Source organism: Sphaeramia orbicularis, chromosome 6 (genome assembly GCF_902148855.1).
Source record: "Sphaeramia orbicularis chromosome 6, fSphaOr1.1, whole genome shotgun sequence".
NCBI classification, from domain to species: domain Eukaryota; kingdom Metazoa; phylum Chordata; class Actinopteri; order Kurtiformes; family Apogonidae; genus Sphaeramia; species Sphaeramia orbicularis.
Window position 1 is genome coordinate 40,042,269 of NC_043962.1, and position 26,347 is coordinate 40,068,615.

General features: G+C 34.2%; 1 protein-coding gene across 1 annotated transcript in view; it reads right to left on the reverse strand.

The window, feature by feature from the left end:
- LOC115420378 (leucine-rich repeat-containing G-protein coupled receptor 5-like) overlaps positions 1-25,523 on the reverse strand; it is a 41,488-nt gene extending 15,965 nt beyond the window's left edge. The window contains exons 1-3 of the mRNA XM_030135615.1: positions 25,360-25,523; positions 1,575-1,754; positions 421-636 (exon numbers count right to left, since the gene is read on the reverse strand). Of these exons, the coding sequence (XP_029991475.1) occupies positions 421-636; positions 1,575-1,754; positions 25,360-25,523 (560 nt within the window). The remainder of the gene's footprint in view (positions 1-420; positions 637-1,574; positions 1,755-25,359) is intronic.
- Positions 25,524-26,347: the final 824 nt, after the last annotated feature.

A 26,347-nucleotide genomic window follows, 5' to 3' on the forward strand; every position in this document is an offset into this window, starting at 1 on the left:
ACTAAAATATTGTTCTGATGTTAGCTATGAACTATCAAAATATGAACATTTGAACAGGATCTTACTGTAATGAATAATAACTGTAATGAACTGTAATGTCTGTTAAACAGAATTTCAGTTTGAACACAGGAATATTTTGTGATATAGCATTAGATCCTGTTCTGATCAAATAAAAATGTGTTTAGTATTGGTGCATATTTCTGGTGTAATTCAATTCTTCAAGGAAATAATCATTTAAAAAAAGAAACAAACTAAAAATTGCCTTTTTAACAGTATCATGATATATCATGATATATTGTATCGTGATCCTAGTATTGTGATTTGTATCGTATCACCAGATTCTTGTCAATACACAGCCCTAGTGATGTCAGGATGTTCATGGTGTGTATTGTTCATGTATCTGAACTGTGGGTCACTCACAGCACCACTAGTTGAGTCAACGAGGTGAAGGCCCTGTTGGGGACGAAGCTGATGTTGTTGAGGGCGAGAGTCAACGCCTGCAGCTTCACCAGACCAGCGAGAGCGACAACAGGAACCTCCGTCAGGGTATTGTCATCCAGCCACAGGTGACGCAGGGACTTCAGGTTCTTAAAGGAGGCAGGAGGCAAATGGGCAATGAAGTTTGCATCCAGTCGACTGGGAAGAAAAAGAAAAGGTACAAAAATATTATATACTTTATCTGCCACTGAGGTTAAATTCAAAGGTTGATACCCCTAAAGCAGAAAAACATGTTCAAATCATCCACTACTATTACTACTAATAATAATACAACTAAAAATGATCAAACTCACATTCAAAGTGAGGGCGAAGTAAAAAGTTTAGTATGAGGATGGAGGATGAAGGGGGTGGGATTAGTCAAAGGGATTCAGTTAGAGTAAAGAAGCAGAGATAAAATAAAAATTAAACATATCCTTTTCTTTGTAGGGTCCAACATTTTTGTAGATCCTGTAAATATATAAAAATCAATAAAAAAAAAACTTTAATGTGGTGTACTTCATATTGTGTAGTTGTTTGTAGAACTAACCAGCAAATGGTGAAATATAACTGAATTACTTATTCAATCACTACTCTTTAACACTGCACGATTCACCAAAGAAAACTGTTTTATTCTGTGAAAATTAAATATTTCAATGCAATGGAGCAAATTAAAGGATAATGTGGTACAAAAACATGACAAATAAATTACAAAGATAAAGATTAAGTTATAATAATAAAACAGATACAACATCTAAATAAAGCAATTCAATTTAAAAAGGTTTTATGAAAAATTTTGAACACAGGGTGACTTAAATGGAAGAAAAATGGCATTAAAGCTGCAAAATAAATCAAACGCATCCATGCTTTTGACTTTTTCAATGAATCAGCATGGATGATAAAGATAAAGAAAAAAGAAAAATGACTGAAACATTTTATTAATTTGTAGTGTCCAAACTTTGATTTATACCAGTGGATCATCTGTATAAAAACAGATGAATATGACATTAAAAATGCTCTATAATTGTGAATAAAGAGGCCCGTGTTCTGATTTATTTGGACCTTGATATGAATGGAGACACCACAGCTTTATGCAGCACAAGCCACCGATTGGCAGCAGTCTGTCGATCAGGGAGGTCCACACATTCTTTGGGGGAATGGTATCATTTATGGCGTTGACATGCGCTGTGGGGACAAAGCCGTCTGACAAAGAGTCTTGATCCAACCGCAAACAGGCAGCCTGCACGTGGCCAGAGCCCACCTTCACCCCTCCTCCAACACTTCAAGTGTGAAGTAAAACTCACGAGCTGCAGAGAGGTGTTAACGGTCGGGTACGGCGGCTGCTTCTGCTAAACACAGACGAGGGCGGATCAGGTAAACAGGCGCAGATTCTGGTCCTCAGAAACCTTCTCATCCGCGCCTCCCAGAAATGACTGTCATATAACTAAACTGCTGCTCCAATTATGTGTTATTTTATAAAAGTAGTGCTGCCCACATTTCTTTTTGTTTGAACATAATTAAGTGTTGTTAATTAACGTAATTTCAAAGTAACAAAAATGTTGATTTTGAACACATGTAAATTGTTCACAGACGACAAAACCACCAACTGGATTAAGAATATCTGCCGTTTGTGGGGAGAACGTGGTAGATAGGAGTTAAAGATGGCTTTACTTTTCATAGATTAAAAAGAAATTGAAATTATAATTTGTTGTGTACGACGGCGTATTAGGGCCACATACGAAAATAAACATACTTGTCACTATGAGAATAAAGTCATAAAATATCGAGATAAAACCCTTAATATTATGAGAATAAAGTCATAGTTTAAATAAAAAAACTTATAATTTAACAAAAAATAATGTTGGACTTTTATAAGATTAAAGTTGTAATATTTTGAAAATAAATTTGCAATAGTGGGATAAAAAGTCATAATTTCAAAATTGCAAGCCTTAAACCTTGTTGATGACAGAGTTTCCGGTTAAAGCGAACACAAGTGAACCAGCAACTTTTACTTCTGTTGGACTGGACGACTAATGATAATCTGTTGTGGACTAACAGGCTTAGTATTTCACTGTGCGCAAACCTCAAATGAAAGTATAACCTCACAAAATGTTTCAAGTTCTCCATTCTGCGACGAGTGGGTGTGACTTTATTCATGTAAATTATGATATTTTTCCCCACCTGTTTTTAAATTACGATGTTATTCTCACAAATATTATGGCTTTATTCTCAAAATATGACAACTTTAATCTCATAGAAGTATAACATTATTTTCATTAAATTATGATTTTTTTTTAAACTACAACTTCATTCTTGAAATATCACAACTTTATTCTCGTAAAATTATGACTCTTTTTGTATTCGACTTTATTCTCATAAAATTACGGGTTTTATCTCGATATTTTATGACTATGTTCTCGTAGTGACAAGTGTTTTTATTTTCTTATGTGGCCGTAATGCGCCATCGCAGTAATACAATCAAAAGACACAAAGAACATATAAAGTGTGTTAATGTTAGAATAAGAGACATTACATTACATCATTATATTCTTGATTAAAAGGCATTTTTGACATGAATTACTTTTTTAAGACTTCTGTAGTTGGTTTGGGTCCTTATATAACACAGAAATTAATCTTGGAATAAATATAAATAAATACCAGAGATCCTGAGAGTGTGTGTCATCTATTTTATGGAGAATGTTATGGACACCAGTCGATCCTGAGCTTCAAACTTTGATATTTTAAAAAGCTGAACTACATGGAAAACCAGTTTCTGGAAGCCTTTATAAAATTTTAATGGTTAGGTTTTCGGCACTGGTGGTACTTGGTTAGGGTTAGAGAAACATACCAGGGCTTGGTTTAATACAGAAAAAGTCAACAAAGAAGATCTTCACAGCACTGTTGGTTGGTTCAACTTTAATACCTCTCCTCTCTGACGTAAACTGACAATAAAAACAAAACACCAAAAAACGCAAAATACACAAACTCTTCTAACCAATGTCCCACATCCATGCACTATTTATATTTAGATCAGACAAGCATTGATTTGTACAAATGATACAGACAAGCAACAAATTCAAGAAACAGTCTGTGGCAGCATGATGTGTCTTGGTTTGCATTCAGAGGATACAAAAAGTATCTGTGAAACAAAGTCAAAATGGTTGTAGAAAGAGTCATTTTTTTTGCAATGACAGCTGCCAAAATTGGTGCAGCCAAGTCAGCAAAATACAAGAACTAAATAATATGTGTTTTACTGTTTGTGTGTGCACATGCAAGCATTTCTTTACAAAAAGGCAACCAGACTTGGAGGCCTGACGTCTCATAATTACATCAACACAAACACATGTTTGCAGGCACATGTATGTTTCCTCTCCTGTCCTGATCATTAACACAGACCCACCTCACTGCGTTAGTAAACAACATGAAAACATCCCCTCCAGCTCTGTACTTGACACCGTAAACAAAGGACAACTGTGTCTGACGTCCTATAAGGAGTCTGTCATCAAGTCAAAAGTATACACTTCTCTGCAGGGAGTGGGACTCTCTATGGGTTTTTAATGTAAAAATACTATCATATCATAATTTCAGATTCAGACGCCCTCTCCTTGTCTCTAAACACTAGCTGCATTGTTAAGAAGGTGCTGTGATGTTCTAAAAATGTGAAACGTCTACAGAAATCTGTATCTGTCTATCTGTCTATCTATCTTGAGGTTGCAGAAATAAACTTTCAAGTATATAACATCTGCTCAAATGTTCTTTTTGGTCTTGAACATTCAGTATCCATATTATGGCTTCGTATTTGTTGTTATTTCCAGGCGTTTTTTAGCCTGTGTGGAAGTCTCTGAAACAGTTCCTTTCTACTTGTAACAGAATCCCACATTGCTGCTGTTAAGTATTATATAGTGTTGGGAAGCTCAGGATCTCAGCTTTATGATGCCATTTGAATTTTCTGGATGATGCAAACAGTTCAGAAGTAATCTGAATGCTGTAAAGTGCAAAATGCAGCACAGGAGAGATTAAAAGGTTCTGAGACTTAAGGTAAAGATGTAGAATTGAAGTGTTTGAATGTCGTAACAAAAACTGATCGCAGTTAGCTTTCAGTGTAATATAATGAGAGCATTTTCATTTTCAAGTGTGTGTTTTGTCTAAAAATATGTCACAATTCAGCAAAAAAAATCTTTATGTCACACAGCCAATTCAACCACAAACACAATTTTACTCTTAAATCTGACAAGGACGTGCTTCATATGTTCAAATGTGAGCAACTGAAACCTCAAAAAATGTGCGTAATTATTGCATATAAATGACAAACTGTTAACACATCATCTGAAATTACTTACAGGTATGAATTAATTACATCTAAAGTGATTTTCTTTAAAAGCTGCATCCTTGGACAGACAACCATTTATTTAAGACCCTGAACAAAACAGCAAAACCCTCAGACCAGTTACATCTGTCTGTCTGTCTGTCTGATTTTATGATGATTGAACCCATTTGCTAGAAAAGACACTTTATGGATATGGACACTACACACTTTCTGCAAACAGTGAATACTTGTAAAATTCACATAATTTGTCATTAAAAGAGCCACTACGTTTTTTTTTTTCCTCAAGAGATGGTTACAAAATCCAGGCTATCACATCCAAAACCCCGTATCTTTGCTAAACTTATGGTTGGAGCCCAAAGTGGGTTGCAGAGCTGTTTTAGTGGGTGTCCAAATGTCAGAGTAAAATACTTAACAATAATATACACAATTAAGACAGAAAAAGGGTTGTCTGGGATAAATTAATAAATGTCGACCTCAACAAAGCCTTGAGAAGTGAAGAGAAAATGTCATAAAACATGTATTTAGATAAAAACAATGCAAAGTACAAGAATGACCTAAAAGACAAAATGAGGCAAAAACAATATAAAAGATGAAGACTATGATGTAATTCTGTAAACTTGGGTCCCAGTGAGACAACATTGACGTTTTGGGTCTGGACCTAAATCAGTTTGGGAGCCACTGATTCAGGCCTATGTGCAGTAGTGGTCTTTCAGGTCCATCAAGATCTTCTCTGCTGGCCTCAAGAATCAGAATCACTGACCCTACATTTTATATTTGTTCCACAAAAATGTATTAAATTATTCCTAATAGTCTATTCTCTTTATTGTAGCTTTATATGGTCACAGCTTCCTGTAGTGTATGTTTATATTAGGGTGTTTGTCCAATCGTATTTCATCCATCATGTGTTGCCAGGTAAAAGGAATCTGCCTTGAGGCCTTTGGAATCAACAGTGCAGCATCTGGAGCTTCAAATAAATAGCAATGAATCTGTTGCTTTAACTACTCAGATTTCATGATGGCCACACAGGTGTGACAGTAACATTGGCATTTTCACATTCTTTGACTGGACGGTCAAAGAGCGACTAGTCAGAGCAGACTCAGCTACAAAAGCACATCTGTAGTGACTCATATGAGCTCAAATATTGGTTTAGATGTTTTCCCACAATGGCTAACAGAGGAGAAGAAATGTATTTGGTCGTAGACAAACTAAAAATAAGCAGTAGTTTGGGCAGCATAATGTATTTTATTATGGCTAAAATTAGCTTAGAGGTCTTATTTATGTCTTTGTGCATAAGAAATCAATATAAGTGAATCCCCAAAGGAACTTTGTGTTGGTAAATGCAAGTTATGAAAATTTACAGGATTTCAGTTCTGTTGCAACATGTTGATGGTCATATGAACTATGTTTTCAGGTCAAAAATGTCCAATTTCATCACAATTAATGCTATATTTTCATGTCACAAATGGCCAAGTTGTATTTTAACTGAATTTACCTGAAAAACAAATATTCTATTCTTTTAGATTCCCCAATTTTTCTTACAAGATTATATCCTACATATTACATGTTTTATTCTTACAGGTTGCAATATGGAGTATGGTACTGATCCATCCTGCTTATGTTACACCAATACATACATTAAGAATGTCACACGTCACTTTTTAAATCAACAGTTTTCTAATAATAAGCATTTTTATAAAGAAATAACAATTCTATATTGTTATTTACTCTTTAGTATGATGATAAACTATACAATAAATAATTCTGATCCTAGTTTTTGCACAGGGATCATTTGTGGAAACGGTGACATGGCTGCCGAGCATCAGTATGATGGGATCCAGAACAACCATGTCACATCCGTCCACTGACACATTTTGTGTTTTTGTGTCAGCTGTTATTGTTTTAGATCCACAATACTAACACTTATGAATAAGAGGATAATTAGCAATAGTAAGTATATAAGTTTATTATAAAGTACTGGTACTGACCAGATCATCATGGGTAATGTCACGTCCGTCCACCAGCAAAAGTTTTCACATACACGTGCTATTCAAAATCCAATATTTCTGAAAATATAGCTTCCACTGTCAAATAATACCAGTAGTCTGTGCACAAATGTATTAGCATTATTTCAACACAGTTCTATGCATTTCTTGGAACTTTTTTTTTTTTTTGTGACAAAAATGGCCACTCATTTGACCCCCTAAGTAAATTTTAGCCGATTAACATGTCTGTTTTGTCATCTTATTGAGTAAATATTGATAATTCCTCAGATGATATACACATTGCAGCTGTGGCTGTAGTGACAGGACCTGCTGAGTTATGGTCATTGGGTTTCCTACTTTAGTAAGGGCATTCATTATTTTTTTGTATTGTACTGATGGTATAGTATTGATACCAGAAGGTGGATTAAGTCATGTAGAACACCACTAAGGGCCTAGGTGTGAGATACACAGCCAACCACTGCCAAAACTTTCTGATTACAGTTGGGAAAAATATTGTGTTCTGGTTAAAATGTTAGTAAAATCCTACTTCTACCTCCTCTTCAGCCTACTGGCGAGAATTTTGTTGGAAAAATTTTGTACGGTTCTTTCTAACGCCAAAACAACAGTTTTGCAGAAACTTAAATGCTTCTACATGCTGGAGAGGTTGCGTGGACACAGAGGCAAACCACACCCACATTTTTTGATCCTGTATGAAAATTGCAACATTTTGGAAAGATGTTGGAACAAAAACAGAACAGATTTTGGGTTTTAAATTACAGCAACCTACTTTCCCACTTCTGTTAGGAGATCTTCCTGATGATTTGACAATAAATGACTAATACCTTCTAAAAATCTTTGGTGCTGCAGCAAAAAATCCCAATCACTCGTAAATGGCTTCAACTTGATCCACCGGTGCTAGAGGACTGGTTGAAAATTGTTGATAAAATTCACAAAATAGAGAGATTAACATTTATGCTGAGGCTGCAAAGTGAATTTTACATGATAAGATGGGGCAAATGGATTAGTTTCTTTAAATACAATTAATGTGTGGTTTGTCTCATAGTCCTGTGAAATGTTAAATAAACTGCTGCTATAAAAATTTAATTGTGTAACTTGATTTCTATTTCATAACTGTAACCTAAATGATCTTTACTATTAGAATGCGACTATTATCTATAGTCGATTGTTGTTTGTTGTTGTTATGTTCTGTATGACAAAATGATAAATACCTAATAAAAACTGTCAAAAAAATGTTAATAAAATACTGGTATCATTCCCTAACATTAACCAAGCACTGACAGAACCTAAACCTAACCATGAAAATAGTTAAATACCTTAATATGAAAACAGCTCCTGACACAGTAGAAAAGAACCATAATCATTCTGTTATGTTACGAGCATGCTGAGACCATACCATTTGTTGCTTTCTTTGTTCTGTTTCTTTACTGTGTTGATGATTGAACAATAACTACATGTGCCTTTTATTTTACCCGTGTGTCTGGTGTCTGTATTTTATGGTAAGAGCTGTGACATATGATGCTGCACCCCTCAAAAGGAAATATAACTCACAGTTTGTCATTTATTCATGTGTAAATCATCTTTTACCTATATATTAATTTAACATGATGTACATTAATATATATATTTGATTGCTGTAATAAAACTCAGGTTAATGCCTCGGAAAACAATGTTTCTATATATCATATGTATGTGTTAAAATGGGCAAGACTAAATATTTTTGAAAGATTCCTGTGGGTTTTGGAGCTTTCCACAAAATCCCACCCAGAATCATTCATGTACTGAACGCTGCGTTTTTGTTTTTTCCTTTTTTTTTCTTTTTAAATATCCTGCTAAGCATTTTCAAAAGCAACTTCATAATTTAGAAAATGTGCTCTTGTTTTAGCCTGCAGGAGGATTATTACATTGACCAAAACAACTGAAAAAACTCTACTTTTGAAGATCTCCGTTGCTGCTCTTTGCAGACATTTGAGTAAAATCGCTGCAGTTTTATGAAGCATGACTTGGCTGCTGCAGGGAGAAACAGTCCAAACCTTCCAAATCACAACAATTAAAGTTTTCTTTCAGGGAAACTTTTAGGTTTCTCGGCAGGAACAAACCCTTTAACTCAAGGTTAATGTAGTCTTAGGCTACCTTCAGACAGCAGGTCTTAATGCACAATTCGGATTTTTTGGGGAAATCCAATTTTTTTTTTTTTTTTGTGCTCATTCATATTACACATTAAATGCAACTTCTATCAGTTTTGAGGATGAACTGAATGCGACCCTGAAGTGACCCCCGTGCGCAAAAGAGGTCCTGACGTAATACGTGACCATGCAGGCACGCACTGTGTTTACAGAAGTAACATTCCTGGCACGCAGAATTGTGACATTTGTCGCATTTCAATGATGTAAAGGTCAGATACGTTGTGACCTGGGCATTCAGACTGAAGTCACCTTGCAAAATATCAGATACATATCGGATTTAGGACCACATATGAAAGTGGCCTGTGTCGGATTTGAAAAATTTGGATTTGTGTTGTTCGAACTGTCTTTAACAGATTGTATACAGGTCACATGAATGAATGAATGAATGAATGAATGAATGTTTATTTCAGTTAAATACAAAATACATACATATGAAAAAAAACAACAAAACAAAACACATACATATTTAAAAAACAAACAAACATAAAATTAACACATTTTGTAACTGAAAAAGGAAGAAGCTGAAGCCGGAGGCTTATTTCTGCTTCTCCTATTCACATCCTTAGTCCACACCTGAAGTTGCAGCAGATAAATACTTAAACACAAATTATACTACATTCAGTGTTATAAGTCATTTTGTAATCACATTACTTTCATAGCCCTCCATAATTTGACAAATTAAATTCTTTTTGAAACTCAACAGTGAGCTACACAATTTCACTTCATCCTTCAATTCGTTCCATAGTTTGACACCAATAACTGAAACACAGTGATATTTAACGTTTGTTCTTACTTTACATTTTTCAAACACAAACATCCCTCTTAAATTATAATGTCCTTCTCTTAACTTAAAAATTTTCTGAATACAAAAAGGAAGGTTTTTACTTTTAACGCGAAACAAAAATTCCATTGTTTTTAAATATACAATATCGAAAAATTTTAGTAAACCAGATTCTACAAAAAGTGGATTACTTGATTGGAGATAACCAGCTTTGTTTATGACTCTAATAGCTTTTTTTTTTTTTTTTTGGAGTTTAATTATCGGGTCTAAATTAGTTTTATACACATTGCCCCATATTTCCACACAATATGACATATATGGCATTACAAGTGAACAATACAACATATGCAAACATTTTTTGCTTAACAAGTCCCAAGTTTTATAAAGAATCGCAACAGCCTTGGACATTTTGCGTTTGATATATTCTATTTGTGGTTTCCAACAGAGTTTATGGTCAATAATCACTCCCAAAAATTTTGTTTCATACACCCTTTCAATTTCAATTTCATTAATTTTCAGTTTTATATCATAATTTCCCCTAGCACCACCAAAAACCATAAATTTTGTTTTATCTTCATTAAGTGATAACTTATTTACGTCAAACCATTTTTTTAACTTGACCAATTCCTTTTCTACCGTTTCTAATATTTGTTTCATATTTTCTCCCGAATAAAGCAAATTAGTATCATCTGCAAATATTGTAAATTTTAACTCACTAGATGCCATAAAAATATCATTTAAATAAAGTATAAATAACTTGGGTCCCAGAACTGAACCTTGTGGGACCCCACATGTTACTTTTCTAAGTTGTGAATTTGTATATATGGGCAAAAAAATGGATTTGGGCCACATTTGCCTGGAATCTGAACGTAGCCTTAGAGTTCCACCTGTTACATTTTTCAGGTGCAGACAAAGTGGATTTAGTGGGACAAATTCACACTTTGTTGTATTTTTCATACAGATTTTTTTCTTCCTGATCTTTCTGTTAGTAAACACTAAGAGAAAACTGTATACCAAAGTCCCTACATAATATCTACTTAATTTTCTACTCTAGACCTGTGTTGGTTTCCACATGAGCAGCTGACACTTGGGACAACACATTCTGACTGACGACATGAAACAAAACAATTTACTGTTGTAAACAAAGACAGGACTGAGTGACTTCTTCCACAGTCAAAATACTGTCTTGAAAAGCCTGTTTTTTGCAAAGCCTGCCTTGTTATCTTGTATTTTTCATCTTAGTGTCTTTTACGTCTAGGACATATTTTCTTGTTATATAATTTTTATTGCTTCATGTTTCACACTGTTTTCTTATGCTATGTCTTTTACATCTTTCTTGCCCTCTTTGTCAGGCATTTTATGCAGTTTTTGTTATGTCTTTACACTTAAAGACTCTCCTATGCATTTCACATGGCTTTGCTCTTAGCCCCATGTTGGTTCTAGATCTAGTTTACAAAAAGTGCATCATGTGTCAATGCACAGAGTTGCCTAAACCAAATAAAACGGCATCTACGATGCATAAAAACTATTTAATAGAAAGGGTCAGGAAAAAATGATTTGAGAAGGACTGAATTAAGACAGCCAAAGAAAGAAAATACCAAAATGAACACACTGGGAATCAAATGTGAGTCCTGGTCCACAAACTTTCATGGACCATCATAAATTCAAACAATTTCCATCAAATGATTGAAACTGGCCTCTATCTGGCACCCTGTGTGTCAAAAATTGACACTTTAGTGACACCCAGGTGTTGAACACAGACAAGGACTCCTGATTAACATGAAAGGAAAAAAACAAACAAAACAAAAACCCACTCAATTATTGTTTTAAGACGCAACTGAAAAAGGTGTCTCCTAATTACATTCTAATGTCTCATGTTTCTACAAGCGCTCAAACATGGTTTTTCACATTACAGTCATATCATATGTTTGAGCATGGTTAAAAAAAAACAAACACTGGATCTAATGAGGGACTTGGATGCTTTTCACACTTCTTCAGCCACCGTAGTACAGAATGAGGAGAAGAGTTGTCCGCTGCAATTTGCAGCTTTACTGCAAGGTGTCACTGAAATCCTACACACTGAAGGGTATGTGTGTACATAAATTAATCTAAGAATTAATCCACACAAAGCTAAACGTTTCAGGTCAGGAGTTGCAGGTTTTACTGATAAACATGTGTTTCATCATAGCAGCATTTTATGTCAGCACTTTTATAACAAATTAAAGGTAAATATGAATCAGTTGTGAGGTTTAAAAAAATCCAATTAAATGTTTACATATCTGATGTCAGTCTTTTATTTTGGCAAATGTATGTATGGTAGATTTATTGACAGATGACATGCTATAGTGTTTATACTGAAGAGACAGTATACAAGGGTCCTACAGGTTTCTACAAGTTACATTTAAGACTTTTCTAACCCTTTTTAAGACTACTTAGAACAGAATTTAATGCCTATTTCATGGCCATACTAGCAAAAATTTGTGACTCCTAAAATTTAGGAAAAAATAGTTTTACACCAATGACCATGAAAAGATGACAAACTGTATTTTACACCAATTACACTGATTTCCACTTTTCCGAGTCAATTCTCAGTGAGGGCTGTAAAGTTAACAATAATTGGTTCCTAATTTCAGTATAAATTGTCAGGTTGGAACAGGTGGAACTGAGTCGACTAATGTTACTTTCTTTGCATTTTGGACATTTAACAAACACATTTAAACACAATACAGTGCAAACATTTATTCCAACATAACTTAAGACCTACCATATCAAATGCAATACCTTTTAAATACTTTTTAAGGTATTAAAAGCAGATTTGGAAATTCAAGACTTTTAAGACTTTTTAAGACCCTGGTACAATGTGCATCTAAATGTGCGTTCTGGTCCATATGTATTTGGACAGTGACACAAAATTTGGAGCTTTGCCTTTAAAGTGGATCTGAAATGAAGCTATCAATAGGTTACTGAGGTGTGGACGTTCAGCTTTAACTCAAGGGGTTTAACAAAAATATAGCATTCTTTTAAAGGCTCTAAACCACAGGTGTCAAACATGTGGCCCGGGGCCAAATCCGGCCAGCCAAAGGGTCCAGTCCGGCCCTTGGGATGAATTTGTGAAATGCAAAAATAGATACTAAGAAATTAACAATCATTTTAGCTCAGGTTCCACATGCAGACCAATTTAATCTCCAGTGGGTCAGACCAGTAAAATACTATCATAATACTCTCTAAATACTCACAACTCCACATTTTTCTCTTTGAAAACGTAAATATTTTCATGTATTTACACTAAAACAAAATATAATTTCACAAAAAATGTGAATAATCTGAACAAATGCGAAGAACCTGAAATGTCTTAAGAAAAATTAGTGCAGTTTTAATAATATTCTGCCTGATACTAAATGCTGTGTGTATTTGTAGATCCACTGTGATCTGTACGTTATAATGAACATGTGTAAATGATAAACTGAGGCAGAATATTGTTAAAATGACACTCATTATTTCAGTTTGTTCAAGTTATACCCATTGTTTGAAAGGACAGTTTGTAGATGTAAACATTTTCATTGTTTAATTTGACTTTTTTCACTGTAAAATATAAGAAAAGTTTGGAGTTGACATTATTTATATATTATTATGTTATTATTTTACTGGTTCGGCCCACTTCAGATCAAATTTAGCTGAATGTGGCCCCTGAACTAAAATGAGTTTGACACCCCTGCTCTAAACTAATTGGACAAACTAAGCTCTTCATAAATATGAGGACTGACAGGCACTCCTCTCTCTCTAACAGATTTATTTTGTTTTTTCAGCCAAATGCCAACCTCCTTCACTTGCATCGACACCTCTTCAGACTTGATGTTGTGATCAGCTACCACAAGTAAATTAAACATTTAGAATTAACTCCAAACATTTCATCTGCTTCATTTGTCATAGATTAACCAGGGAACAGGACACATTTGGACATGAAGCTGCTTGTCACTGCTTGTTACTTTTGACCCTCTGAGAATGGAGGGAATGTAAAAAGCTTAAGTCCACCCTTCAATCACATTAGATCTTGGTGCACGCAGGCAAAAGGACAAAATCTCTGTCACTGTCTAAATATTCATGAACCTGATGATTCTTTTATGGTAAAATGACAATAAAACGGGACTCAAACCTGAAAACACCAAACCTGAAAGACATTTAGAGTCAAAACAGTTACCCCAAAAGTGAGTTGTACTGTTTTGTAGCCTTTATTAACCCTTTAGGCACTGGAGTTCTTTTTTTTTTTTTTTTTTTAATATTCAATTTGATATCAAGATTCTGTGTCATTCAGTTATGATGCTTGTAATATTGTGACTTTGGTGCTTAATGGGTTAATAATGATACATAATTATAATGTTGATTAAACTCATTTTCAAACAAAGCAACAGCATTTGGTTGAAATGTTCCCTCAGTTTATCAGTGTCACATGTTCCTAACGAAAGGAAGAAGAAGATCACTTTAAATATGTGCTTTACAGTCTCTGAAAATGACTCCTCCTTTGTACTTATGACTTGTATAAAATTTGGTCCTAACTTAATCTCCAGGAGTAAACGAAGGTCCTAAAGTAAAACTAGTCAAGAAACACTGTTTTACTGAGACTAAACCTGGTGCATGAATGATTATTTAATATTCAACATGGTGACTGATCACTTGCTTAACTCACAGAGACAGCAGGTTCATCAGGTTCTCCAATGCCTCAGCGGGAACCCTCAACAGTTGATTGTTCTGCAGTGTTCTACATGAGCAAAAAAACAAACAACCAAACAAAAGAAAAAAAAAAAAAAAAAAACAGATAATGAGCGAAAATACACCTGGAATATATAAAACTCTTACAGCAGACATTTCAGGATGTCGTCAGAAAAATAATGTTTCACTGTGTTTTTCAGTGTTTCTCTTTTAATTTTTCGGGATGATGAATGTGATGTAAAGTCCAGCAGCATCAAATACAGCCATTTAACAAAACTTAACACCAGAAACAATTAGAAGTTATTCCTAAAATCCTTGATCTAGATGTTAAATAGCCAGGCAAAACACTATTTATTTACCTCTTCTCTTGCTTATCATGAAATGCATTCCTGTCTTTTTTGTATTTAAATTAAAGACAATTTTATTACAGCAGCATGTTGGCGGAAAAACGTTTTAATAAAAATGTCTTCACTATACAACACATTTGTCACATTGTAAATATACAACATTTCAAAAATCCACCAACTTTATTAAAAAAATCATCAAAATATTTATTTAATTCATAAACACCTAGAACTGGTTTCATGGTGACTTTTAAATTACATTTTCTCTACTTCTAAGACATTCCTAAACAATTTGCCATTTATTATAATATTATCCTTTTCATTTTGCATTTTTCAGTGAAAATCAGGTTTTTTTTCTATATTCAATTAATGGATCATGTAAATGTTAAAAGCTTGTTTCATCCAAACAGAGAAAACTGAAGAAAAAACTTACTTCCACAACAAAATATACCTTTAACTGAACATAAAAACAAGCATCTGATACCACTGTCATTTATCAAACTACATGGGTTTTATTTATAAATCAGTGTTGCAGAAGATGATGGCGTTTCCATGTTCACTACAGAGCCTCTGAACGTCCAAATGAATCATATCTGATTACCATGAAAAGATGACAAACTGCATTTAATCTGAATTGTTAAAATCTATTGATAGAATTAGTGGTTCAGATGTTATTAAACATATTTGATCAGTTGTTGCTTTTGGTTGCCAGCAGCTGTTTAGGTCTTTAAGGGTTAATAAAAGTAGCTTTAACGTTATATAAAGATAATGAATTATCCATGTGTCAGTGATTAGTTAATTCATCTATTCATTTTCCATAGCCACATGTTTGCATTTTTCTTGCACTTTATTATATTTTATCGCATTTTCTTACTGAGGATACATGGAATATGCGAGTTATGATATAATGTTTTACATTTTAATGTTTCACGTGATATATTTGATCCAGTCAAGAAGCTCAGTTAATCACAGGAACACTTATGAGGGCTGTTCAATAAGTTCATGGCCTCACCCAGAAATACTGGTTGTTATAATACAGGATGTTACATTCTTTCGTGATGGGATAGTGATGCTTGAACATCGATGGACCAAGTGCATTGCTGTAAATGGAGATTATGTTGAAAAATAAAATATAAATTATCAGTCTGTGTTGTTCTGTTCTGGGTGAGGCCATGAACTTATTGAACGGCCCTCGTATGTTACAGGAATGTATTTTGACCAATTTATTTTACAAAGTCTCTTAACTCATAAAGACCCAAACAGCCATGAATGACCAAAACCATCTACTGATTTAAAATATTTAATAACTTCTGAATCACTAAACCTATCAACACATCCAAATAACTGGTTTAAAATACAGTTTGTCATCTTTTCATGGTCATTAAATATGACCCATTTGGACATTCAGAGGCTCCGTAGTTACCATAGAAACACCGTCGTCTTCTACAACATTGACTCATGAGTAAAAACTCATTGAGTTTAATCAATGACAGTGGATGGAGACACTTAGTTTATGTTCAGTTACTGATGTATTTTGCTGAAAAAGTCACTTTTTTTTTTCAGTTTTCTCTGTTTTTGATGTAATAACCATTAACTTTAATCTGAGCTTTTATGAACATCTACATGAAAAATACCTGATGTTCACTGAAAAAAATACACAAAATACAGAGGATAATGTCATAATAAATTGCAATAAATCACTTAAGAAAAGATAAATATAGAGAAAAAAATATTTCCGAAGTGCCACAGAAGTAGCACTGGGTCTTTATGGGTTAAATTAGGAGATTTTATTATGCAGTAATTTGATTTTATGTGTTTATAGTGCTGCTAAACAGCTATACACCACGTAAGGACAGTCTTAAGTGTCACAAAAAGCAGCCAAATATCTAAATCAACCATAACATGTATGCATATTTAAAAGAGATTCACGTACAGTACTTTGAGGTGGGAGAGTCCTGCAAAAGCATCTTTGTGGATTTCTGTCAGCCTGTTTCCTGCCAGTTGGCTGCAGGAAGAGAGAAACAAAGCAGAATTAATGAACTTTGATGATGGTGAAAGGATCAAGTACTCCTGTGTGTGGGTTTGTATGTTCGGCAGGGACTAAAACACATCTGCTTCATGTGAGTCGATGAGTTTATCTGAGAAAGAAGCCAATGCTGTGAAATTAAATGTTCAAAGGACAGCCCTCCATGTAACAGACACACAAGTTCATTTCAGCCTGTTTAGTGTTTTTGGCTTCATTCTCCGATTTGTTCGTTCATCTGTTCAACCAAATTGATCCTTGTGTTCTTCATCTGGTGGTTTGCTTTGGTTTTCCTCTGTGTATTTATGGGCTGACTGACTAAATGAATCCCACGGGCCAAAACTGACTCCGGTATGGATGACTTTTTATAGCGTAGCTGGCAGGGTTTAAAGTGTTTAATTTTGATTTAAGCGACAACACAGAAGGTTTTTTCCTCTGTCGTCTATCCTCTCTGATTAGATTTCAAGATCAAGAATATTAGTCTATTCTCTAGCTGTATGTCAAATGTCTGTATTGTTTTCTTCTCTGTGCTTTTGAGATATTTTCATTTTCATCTAGTACTGATTTATCTGTACAGTATTACATTAGGCCACTTATTATTATTCATCTTCATGCACTAATTTTTACTTATTTGGACTGCACTAAACCTCAGAGGTACATATTATACCTCACTATATTTGTCTTGAGTTACCATTAAGTGTTTATTTTGTGTCCATTTGTGATAAAATGAAGTGTTCCTTCATGGGTTGAGTTGAAAACTGTCCCTCTTTTTAAGCTAAATAAACTCTTTTAATTTTTTTTTTACTCAAGTATAGTACATCACTATAAATTTGTGGTACTTAGTTATATTTTCTTAGTTACTATGTTACTCTAATACTATTCCACTCATCCTAAATACAAATATTGTACTTTTATGGCACAAAAGTGACTGCAAGTACCTTCTGTTCAATCAATCAGATTTTTTCTTAGTTGGACATCAACTCACTGAGGCTGCCTAACCACTAAACTCCAGAGGTATATATATTATACTTTACTTACTGTACTATATTTCTCCTAAGTTAAATTAAGTATTTATTTTGTTTATGTGCATTTATAAATGATAAACTGCAGCATTCCTTCATAGGTTGAGTTGAAAACTTTCCCTCTTCTTAAGCTAAAGAAACTCTTTTAAATTTTTTTTTACTCAAGTATAGTACATAACTATAAACTTGTGGTACTCGGTTATGTTTTCTTAGTTACTATGTTACTCTAATACTATTCCACTCATCCTAAATACAAATATTGTACTTTTATGGCACAAAAGTGACTGCAAGTACCTTCTGTTCAATCAATTAGATTTTTTCACTGACGCTGCCAAACCACTCAACCTCAGAGGTACAGTACATATTATACTTTACTTACTCCACTATATTTGTCTTAAGTTAAATTAAATTAAGTGTTTATTTTGTTTATGTGCATTCATAAATGATAAACTGAAGTGTTCCTTCATGGGTTGAGTTGAAAACTTTCCCTCTTCTTAAGCTAAATCAACTCTTTAAAATATTTTTTCTCAAGTACAGTACATAACTAGAATGTGTGGTATTTAGTAATATTTTCTTACTTACTATGTTACTCTTTAGTACTATTCAATACGTCCTGAAGACAAATATTGGACTTTTACGGCACAAAAGTGACTGCAAGTACCTTCTGTTCAATCAATTCGATTTTATTTCTATAGCTTAATATCATCAATCAGAGATTCTCGTAAAAAGGATTGACTATCTGTATAAAATACAACACCCTCTGTTCTTGGGCCCTCAGTATGACTAAGGAAACCGAGAGAAGAAAAATAACAAAAAAAAAAAAAAAACTTTAACTAGGGATAGAAGTACTAGAAACCTCAGGAAGAGCCACAGAGAAGGGATCAAGACATACAGATATTTGGATAAACTGTGTATATAGAGGATTTATACACATTATGCACAACAGAAAGAATTACTGTTACTTTACAGATTTGTATTATGAATATATAAAAAAAAAACATCATCTCATAAATGATGACACACAAACTACAGAACAGTATACAGTTATTAGAACAAGCCCTCCTTCAACAGCTGCAATATTACAGATGAACAGATCAGTCATTATAATCTAGTTCAGGGATTCCCACACAATTTCAGGCCAAAAAGAGAAATGTGGTGTTTCCTTAAGGCCATAGCTAAAACTGAAGCATGAACTGCTGTAGAAACTCTCTGACGGTCTCTCTTTATACACTGTAAGCCCGGATAAATTGAGTTTACTTCAAAAAATTAAGAAAAGCGTTACCTTAAAAAAACTTAAGTAATGATTTATGAACTTTTTAAGTACTTTCAACCTAAAATATTTTGTAATATCAACTGCTTTGCACAGTTATTACACTTCAATAATTAACCCTTTCATGCAATTATGAGAACCTTTGTCACAATATTTGTGTGTTTTTATTGCTCTTTAGGTATGAAAAAAACATGCGATTAAGTTTTTTTTTTTTTTAAGAAGTTACAAAACTGTCCACTCAGCCAGACCCCATGCATTTAACTTTTCAAGCAAAGAAACATGTTTTTAAAACCCAATATCAGAAAGTGATATGGAAAAGTATGCAATAAAAATTTTTTAATGCGGCTAATCAGATGTTTTCCCACATTTTAACATACTCTAATACTAGTTATTATTCATTTCATGAAGATAATATGCAAAAAAAAAAAAAAAAAGTTTTGTTTGTTGATTTACACTAAAACATGCGTCACTGCAGATCAGGTTTATCAAGAACAGCATAGTTACAGTAACGGTATGAAATGCACTGTATGGGATGATGCATAAGCGTCCACTGTGTTGGTTGATATGGAACTAAAATAATAAAACCCATGAATATACAAGAGGACAGCTGGAGAATAGCTGTCCACTGTAGTGACCTCTGTGCGTGAAAGGGTTAAGTTCAATGCTCTAAATTCCAAGTTGATTTAACTAAAAATATTTACAGATTTTAAGTTAAAAGGACTTAAAAAGTTCATTAATCATTATAATTTTTTAAGGGAACCCTTTTCTCAATTTTTTAAAGTAAACTCAACTTATCCGGGCTTACAGTGTACCATTTTTGCATCTTTTACATAATTTCTTAATTTCATAATTCCTTCACTCCCTTTCTGTGTTATTGTGTCTTTTAAATCATTTTTATCTTTTTTATCATTTTACTCCAAAGAACACTTTTCTTCTATTTCAGTTGAATGAACTCACTATCACATATTTTTCTGCAAGTTGTGGACCAGTAAAAACACCTCCATGACCCATTTTGGTTTTGAAAAACACAGATCCAGTAATAAAGTTTATTCAGACATGAGTTATTGTGGTCTTTACCTGTGGTTGTACCAGCTCAGATGTACCAAGACTGAGAACCTGTACCCAGACATGAACAGAATATGAGTCCCTTCAGTCTATGTACAGTCTGGCCCATCCCATGTTATCACTTCAGAGTAAAGGCTGTTGGAGTCATTTCTGCCCTCTTCTATTACCCTTTAAATAGTTTGAACCATTTTTGTGGGGACTTCAACATGGATTATCCTATACATCTAACCTTTACTAAGTGATTTATCCCGACTTATAGTAAAATTATCCTCAACATTTTACATTTTTTCAATGAAAATGAGGTATTTTCCCATGTTTTGCTCAATGATAATGTAGATGTTTCTAAAAGTTCAGAGTAATTTCAAAGGTTATTATATTAAAACAGAGAAAACTGTAGAAAAAGTGAGTTTTCAGCTAAATAGATCATAAATTGAACATCAGAACAAGCATCTACAACTACTGCCTTTTGTCAAATCATGAAGGTTTTAACCCATAAAGACCCAGTGCTACTTTTGTGTCAGTTCCCAAATGAATTTTTCTCTCTGTTTAACCTTTCTTAAGTGATTTATCACCATTTATTATACTATTACCCCCTGTATTTAGCATTTGTATTGCGAAGCACTGTGAATTCCTATATTTAATTTCCTATCTCTAATTTATATGTTCATGAAAACTCAGTAAATTCAAAGGTTATTATATCAAAATACAGAAAACTTAGAACAAGGGGACTTTTTTTTTTTTAGCAAAGATATCAGTAAGTGAACATAGACTCAGTGTCTCCATCCATTGTCATCGATCCAACTCCATGGGTTTTACTGGTGAATCAATGTTGTAGAAGATGACGGTGTTTCCATGTTCACTACGGAGCCTCTGAACATCCAAATGGGTCATATCTGATGACCACGAACAGATGACAAACTGTATTTTACACCAATTATTTCCATGTATTGACAGGATTAGAGAATTAACATGTATTAAACATTTTAGATGAACAGATGTTTTTAGTTACTAGTGGATGCTTGAGTCTATATGGGTTTAGATGAAAAGCAGAGAAACTGCAATTTATATGATTTATTTACATGTATTGATACGATTATTGGTCAAAAAGTTATTAGAATTGTAGATCAGTAGATGCTTTGGGCCACCAGGGGCTGTTTAGGTCTTTGAAGGTTAATGTGCAGACAGATCAGCAGAAGCCCCTGAGGATCCAATAAGTAGATAAATGCCTCTTGTAAGTTAAAGAAACGTTCTTGACACCGAACCAGAACTCATAAAGATGTGAGCCACATGTTTAGTGAAACACACGGTAAATGTTAAGGGAGTGGGGTTTTACTCTCAGCTCTTTGAGGCCGGTGGAGGCGTGGGCAGCGCACACACCTCGTTCACGCTAAGATCTCTGAACGAACAGACAGTGTGTTAGCGCCAGGCACCACAACATGACTGGACAGCTGTGCATCTCATCCCAAACAGATACGTTTCCAATCATGCAAATGTTCCATGTGGTAAACATCGACTACAAAATGATTTCCCATTTGGTTTTAATCTGATTCAGTCTTGCTGTGGCTGCAGCTGCTACAGGTACAAAACGCTACTTTATGTCTTTAATGTTTTTTTTTTTCAGGGATTAACAAAGTAAATACAAGTTCAAGTGTTAGTTAGTTTAGTCACATATTGGCTAATATGTAAAAAGCATCACCAATAAGGAAATTCTTAAGTGCAGAGATAAGTCAGCTTTACATATGAAATCCAAAACAATGGAATATTAATTCCAACTGACGAAAATTAATTTAAGTATTTACCAACAAAATAAAATATACAGAAATACATTTTTGTCAGTTTGTTTTAATTTATGATTTTGTGTTTTGTCATTGTTGTGGATGTTCCTTATTATTGTCCATTGCAAATAATTTCATTAAAGTATTTTTTTCATGTAAATATTGTCACTTTCTTCCTGCAATGGATGAAAAAAGAAAACATCAGCAGTTCTACTGACTTGTATATAAACTAGGGCTGCATGATATTGGTAAAAAAAAACTGACATTGTGATTTTTTTAACCCCGTTATACAGTATATATTACAATATGAAAAAATGCTCAGGAGGCTATGATAGCTGTGTGGTGCCGACGTAAATGGTCAAACAAATTAATTTTGTTTTCTCTCGTTTTGTTGACAGGTGCAAGGCACTGTCGACACAGAACACGTGTTTCAGTATCATCCTTCTTGTAGCCGAAATAACTCCAGATAACTGATGTTCCTTTTCTTTTTGGCACCAAGTCTTCATTTACAGTGATTTTCTATGGTCCATTGCTCATTTTTCAATGTTGTTACCAGTGGCTCACTCAAAACTGATTAAGAACGACTGTGATTGGTGGATCGCTGCATGCAGGGTGTATCATATACCCTTGAAATTACATGAGAACACATAGAGTTCATTTGCCTCCTACATTGCAGGACCTGTGATGTGACGATTGCATACACATACATCGTGATGACGATGCTCAAACGACATATTGTGCAGCTCTAATATAAACTGATCTTAACTGTGGCTATAAAATGACAGTAATTAATCAAGAAATTAAACTTTTCAACTGCATAAATTGCAGATCAAATTAATACTGGAACAAGTGATATTTTATATATATTAAAATAAAAGATGTGGTTAAAGTTTTAACACAGAGGTCAACTTACTTCACTGAAACTAGCTTTGGATTCAGTAACTTGTGGAACTGGTTAGAAATGTGTTTAGAATCTCTGAAAGTTGGCTAAAATTGTAGTTTTTTTAGTTCTATTTGATTTTTTTGTTCATGCGCATTCCAATAAACATCAGCTTGTAAGTGGGAAAAAGTGTTTTCACTGCTGCAGAAAAAATGTTGAACTGATGGAGGTGCAGACGTGATAAACATGGTAACTTATGATTTATCCTTTTAATGATAAAAATAACTAAATGTAGCTGCTAGAGTTCAGAAAATAACCATTTTATTATCATTAAATTGTTCATTTGTTACTAAACATACAGTTAACAATGTTTATGAACTCAGTGGTTTTCTGCTGATCTCTGTCTGCTCAAGTTTATTGTTTTGCAAAGAGAAAAAAAAATCTGACAGTAAAAAACCTGAAGAGACTAAAAGCTTCACAGTGTTTGATTTTTATATTAATTAAAAGTGTTTCCTGTTTTTTCTTATCTGTTGTCTTTGCGCTTGTTTTTCAGGTTAAACAGCAACTATTGTTAAAAGAAACGAAACTGTTCAGGATGAAAAAAATGACAACAGGAAAAGAAATGTCAGAGAAGGAAAAGCAGAATGTGGATCTCTAAAGGTTTCTAGAAAATCAAAATAAAGAAACAAGAAAATTCAGTGAGGCATAGGAAAAGTAAAAAGCATGTTGTACAAATATAAAAAACATTGTTTACTTCTACTCTGGACAAACCCACTTTCAGGTGTGAGTCCAAGATAATGTCCATCAGAAAAAAACACGAAGTTACGACATAACGTTGCTGTTCACACACTGAATTGTTATTACTGCACCTATTACGCCACTTCAGCTTTTCTGACACTTTTAATAATTCTTCAATTGAGAAAGATAAATTAGTGACGCATAAACTCATATCTGTGCTCCCAAAGCAGTCACATAACAGATGACAATCACGTGTCTTCATACTGTAGACGACGGCTTTAGTTTTGTTGATTTATTGCAAATTCATTCAAACAGTTAAAAGAACAGATGTAAAACAATCTGATGCAGCATTTGAAATTCATTATCATTTAATATTCTCACATTATTTCTCATTTAGATGCTATTAGAGCTTTTACTGTGCTTCTGTTTTTCCTGTTTATATCCAGACGCAGAGACAACGTCCAAAACGATAATAAGTAAATCTATCTATAATACCTTATTAGGAATAATTACATGTGTATTTTAGAGATTTTAGAAATTTAACCTGAAACCTATTGTTATTAATGCAACTCTTATTTTATTTTAAATTTGAGCAATTTGTACATGTTTTATATTTTTGTTTTATTGCAAAGGAGGAAAAGATTTACTGTGTGCTGTACTATATAAAGATTTTATTTTACATTTAAAATATCAAATTGTCTTACAAAATATTTTTTTTGTGACTTCAGTCCATGTTGTTTGTCCTTTCCTTTCTTTTCTTGTTTTTCCAAAGAGAACTATTCCTCAATGGTGTCCAAAATGATCGCAGTTCCTCAGTGACAGATTAAAACCTGAGGAACTTTACATCAATGTACAGTTGTAATGGAAATTTAACGGACAGATCCTCAAAAGCCAAGGAAAAAAAAAAAAAAAAAAAGGTCTGCTAACAAACCCCCACCTCCCCAAAAAACAAAACACATCTTGTCTTACATAGAGAATATTTTTAAGAACTAACATCAACTGTTTCCTCTAAATTTTGTATTTATGGTTTGTATTTTTCACAGGTGTTTCAAAAACCTGTGAACAACAATCATACTTTCAATAAACAATATTGGTAACATTTTTATCATTATACCTGAGTCAGACAAGAGTGAAAAGCTAATGTATTTTGTGTTTGTTGTACTGATGACAGGAAAAACAAGAGTCTGGACAGGCCAGGAACCGTCATTTATGCGCAAATTCACTTTTTTCATAATTTATGGATACATTCTGAATTTTTTTGTTACAGTTTGTTAATCTTAAACAGTGGATGCCTGGAAAAATGATGTGGGAAATAAAGAAGTTCAATGTCAAATATCTATAGCAGTAAAACATAACATGCACATGAATGTAGCAGTAAAATTAAACCAAATGCATCATACATAACATAATAATATACTAATAAAACACTATACTGCACAATGACTGCTTTTACTTTTCATACTTTAACTTCATATTCCTTTTTTTTTTTAAAGTGTGATTTTTGCATAGGTATTTTTAGTGTGGTACTACTTTTACTGAAGGCAAGGAATACTTCTAACTTTGACTTTTCACTCATTATTCAACATTTTTCTGATAAACCATAAAACCACTTGTTGCAGTAGGCTATATCTTACCTCTATGCCTATAATGAATGTTCAGATAACTTTGGTTAACGCTTAAATAATTGAACTTACATAAAAGTTAAGTTTGTGACTGCAAAGGTAAGGTAAAAGTCTACAAGGAGGTGCAGGGTGCAGAGTCACTCACAGGCTGGAGGTGGAATTGCTCAGCTTCAGGGGAACATCACTAAGACCCACATCCACGCAGTCCACATCAGCACCTTCACACCTGCACGGAGCGGGACAGGAAGTCCTCGGCTCCCCACCTTCAGATGCGCTCAGTGCGGCTGCAAAGAGGAGGATGAAGTGCATCATGGGAAAACCAAAGCAGCAGCAGCAGCCGCAGCAGCAGTAGTAGTAGTAGTAGTAGTAGTAGTAGTAGTAGTAGTAGTGTCCTGATTCTGCTCCGGACCCTCTGAGGTCTGAGTTTCAGCATCTGGCAGGAGGACAGGATGCTATTAAGTCGTGGGCTTGTGCACGTGTGAGTGGGCGGAAAGCGTGGGGGTGTAAACACTGAGCAGGTTGATTTAATCATGGGTGTTCTGCCATCTTGTGGTGATGAGAGGTACTGCTGCAGTCCAAATCACTAGAGTGGTGGCTCTGTTGGGAAACCAGGGGGGCCACTAGGGATTTGGGGCCCCTTGGAAAAAAAAACAAAACAAAAAAAAAACACTTTTGGCCAGGCGTGTCCAAAGTCCGGCATGGGGGCCAATCACGGCCCGCGGTCAGATTTAATACAGCCCACAGTTTTGTTGTTATAATGTATTATTTATGGCCCGCTTGGACTGTTGAACCGAGTACATGAATCATAAAAGCTTCAAAATGCAGTTTCTCCTTTCACCTCATGGTGGCAGCACCACTCTAACTCTATCTGGATCTGTGACCTTACCGTGAACCCATTTCGCTCATTTCTAACCATGGCGCCTGTAAATAAAAAAACGTAAGTTGACAGTGAGGGCCGCCGCTTCCAGCAGAGATGGGAAGTACAATTTTTTTTCACTGAAAATCGAATTGTGTTTGCCTAATTTGTCAACAGACTGTTGCCTTGTTTAAGGAATTCAACGTAAAGAGACGCGAGCAGACAAAACATGCTAATGCATACGACAAGCTAGCAGGGAGTGAGTGCTCCGAAAAAG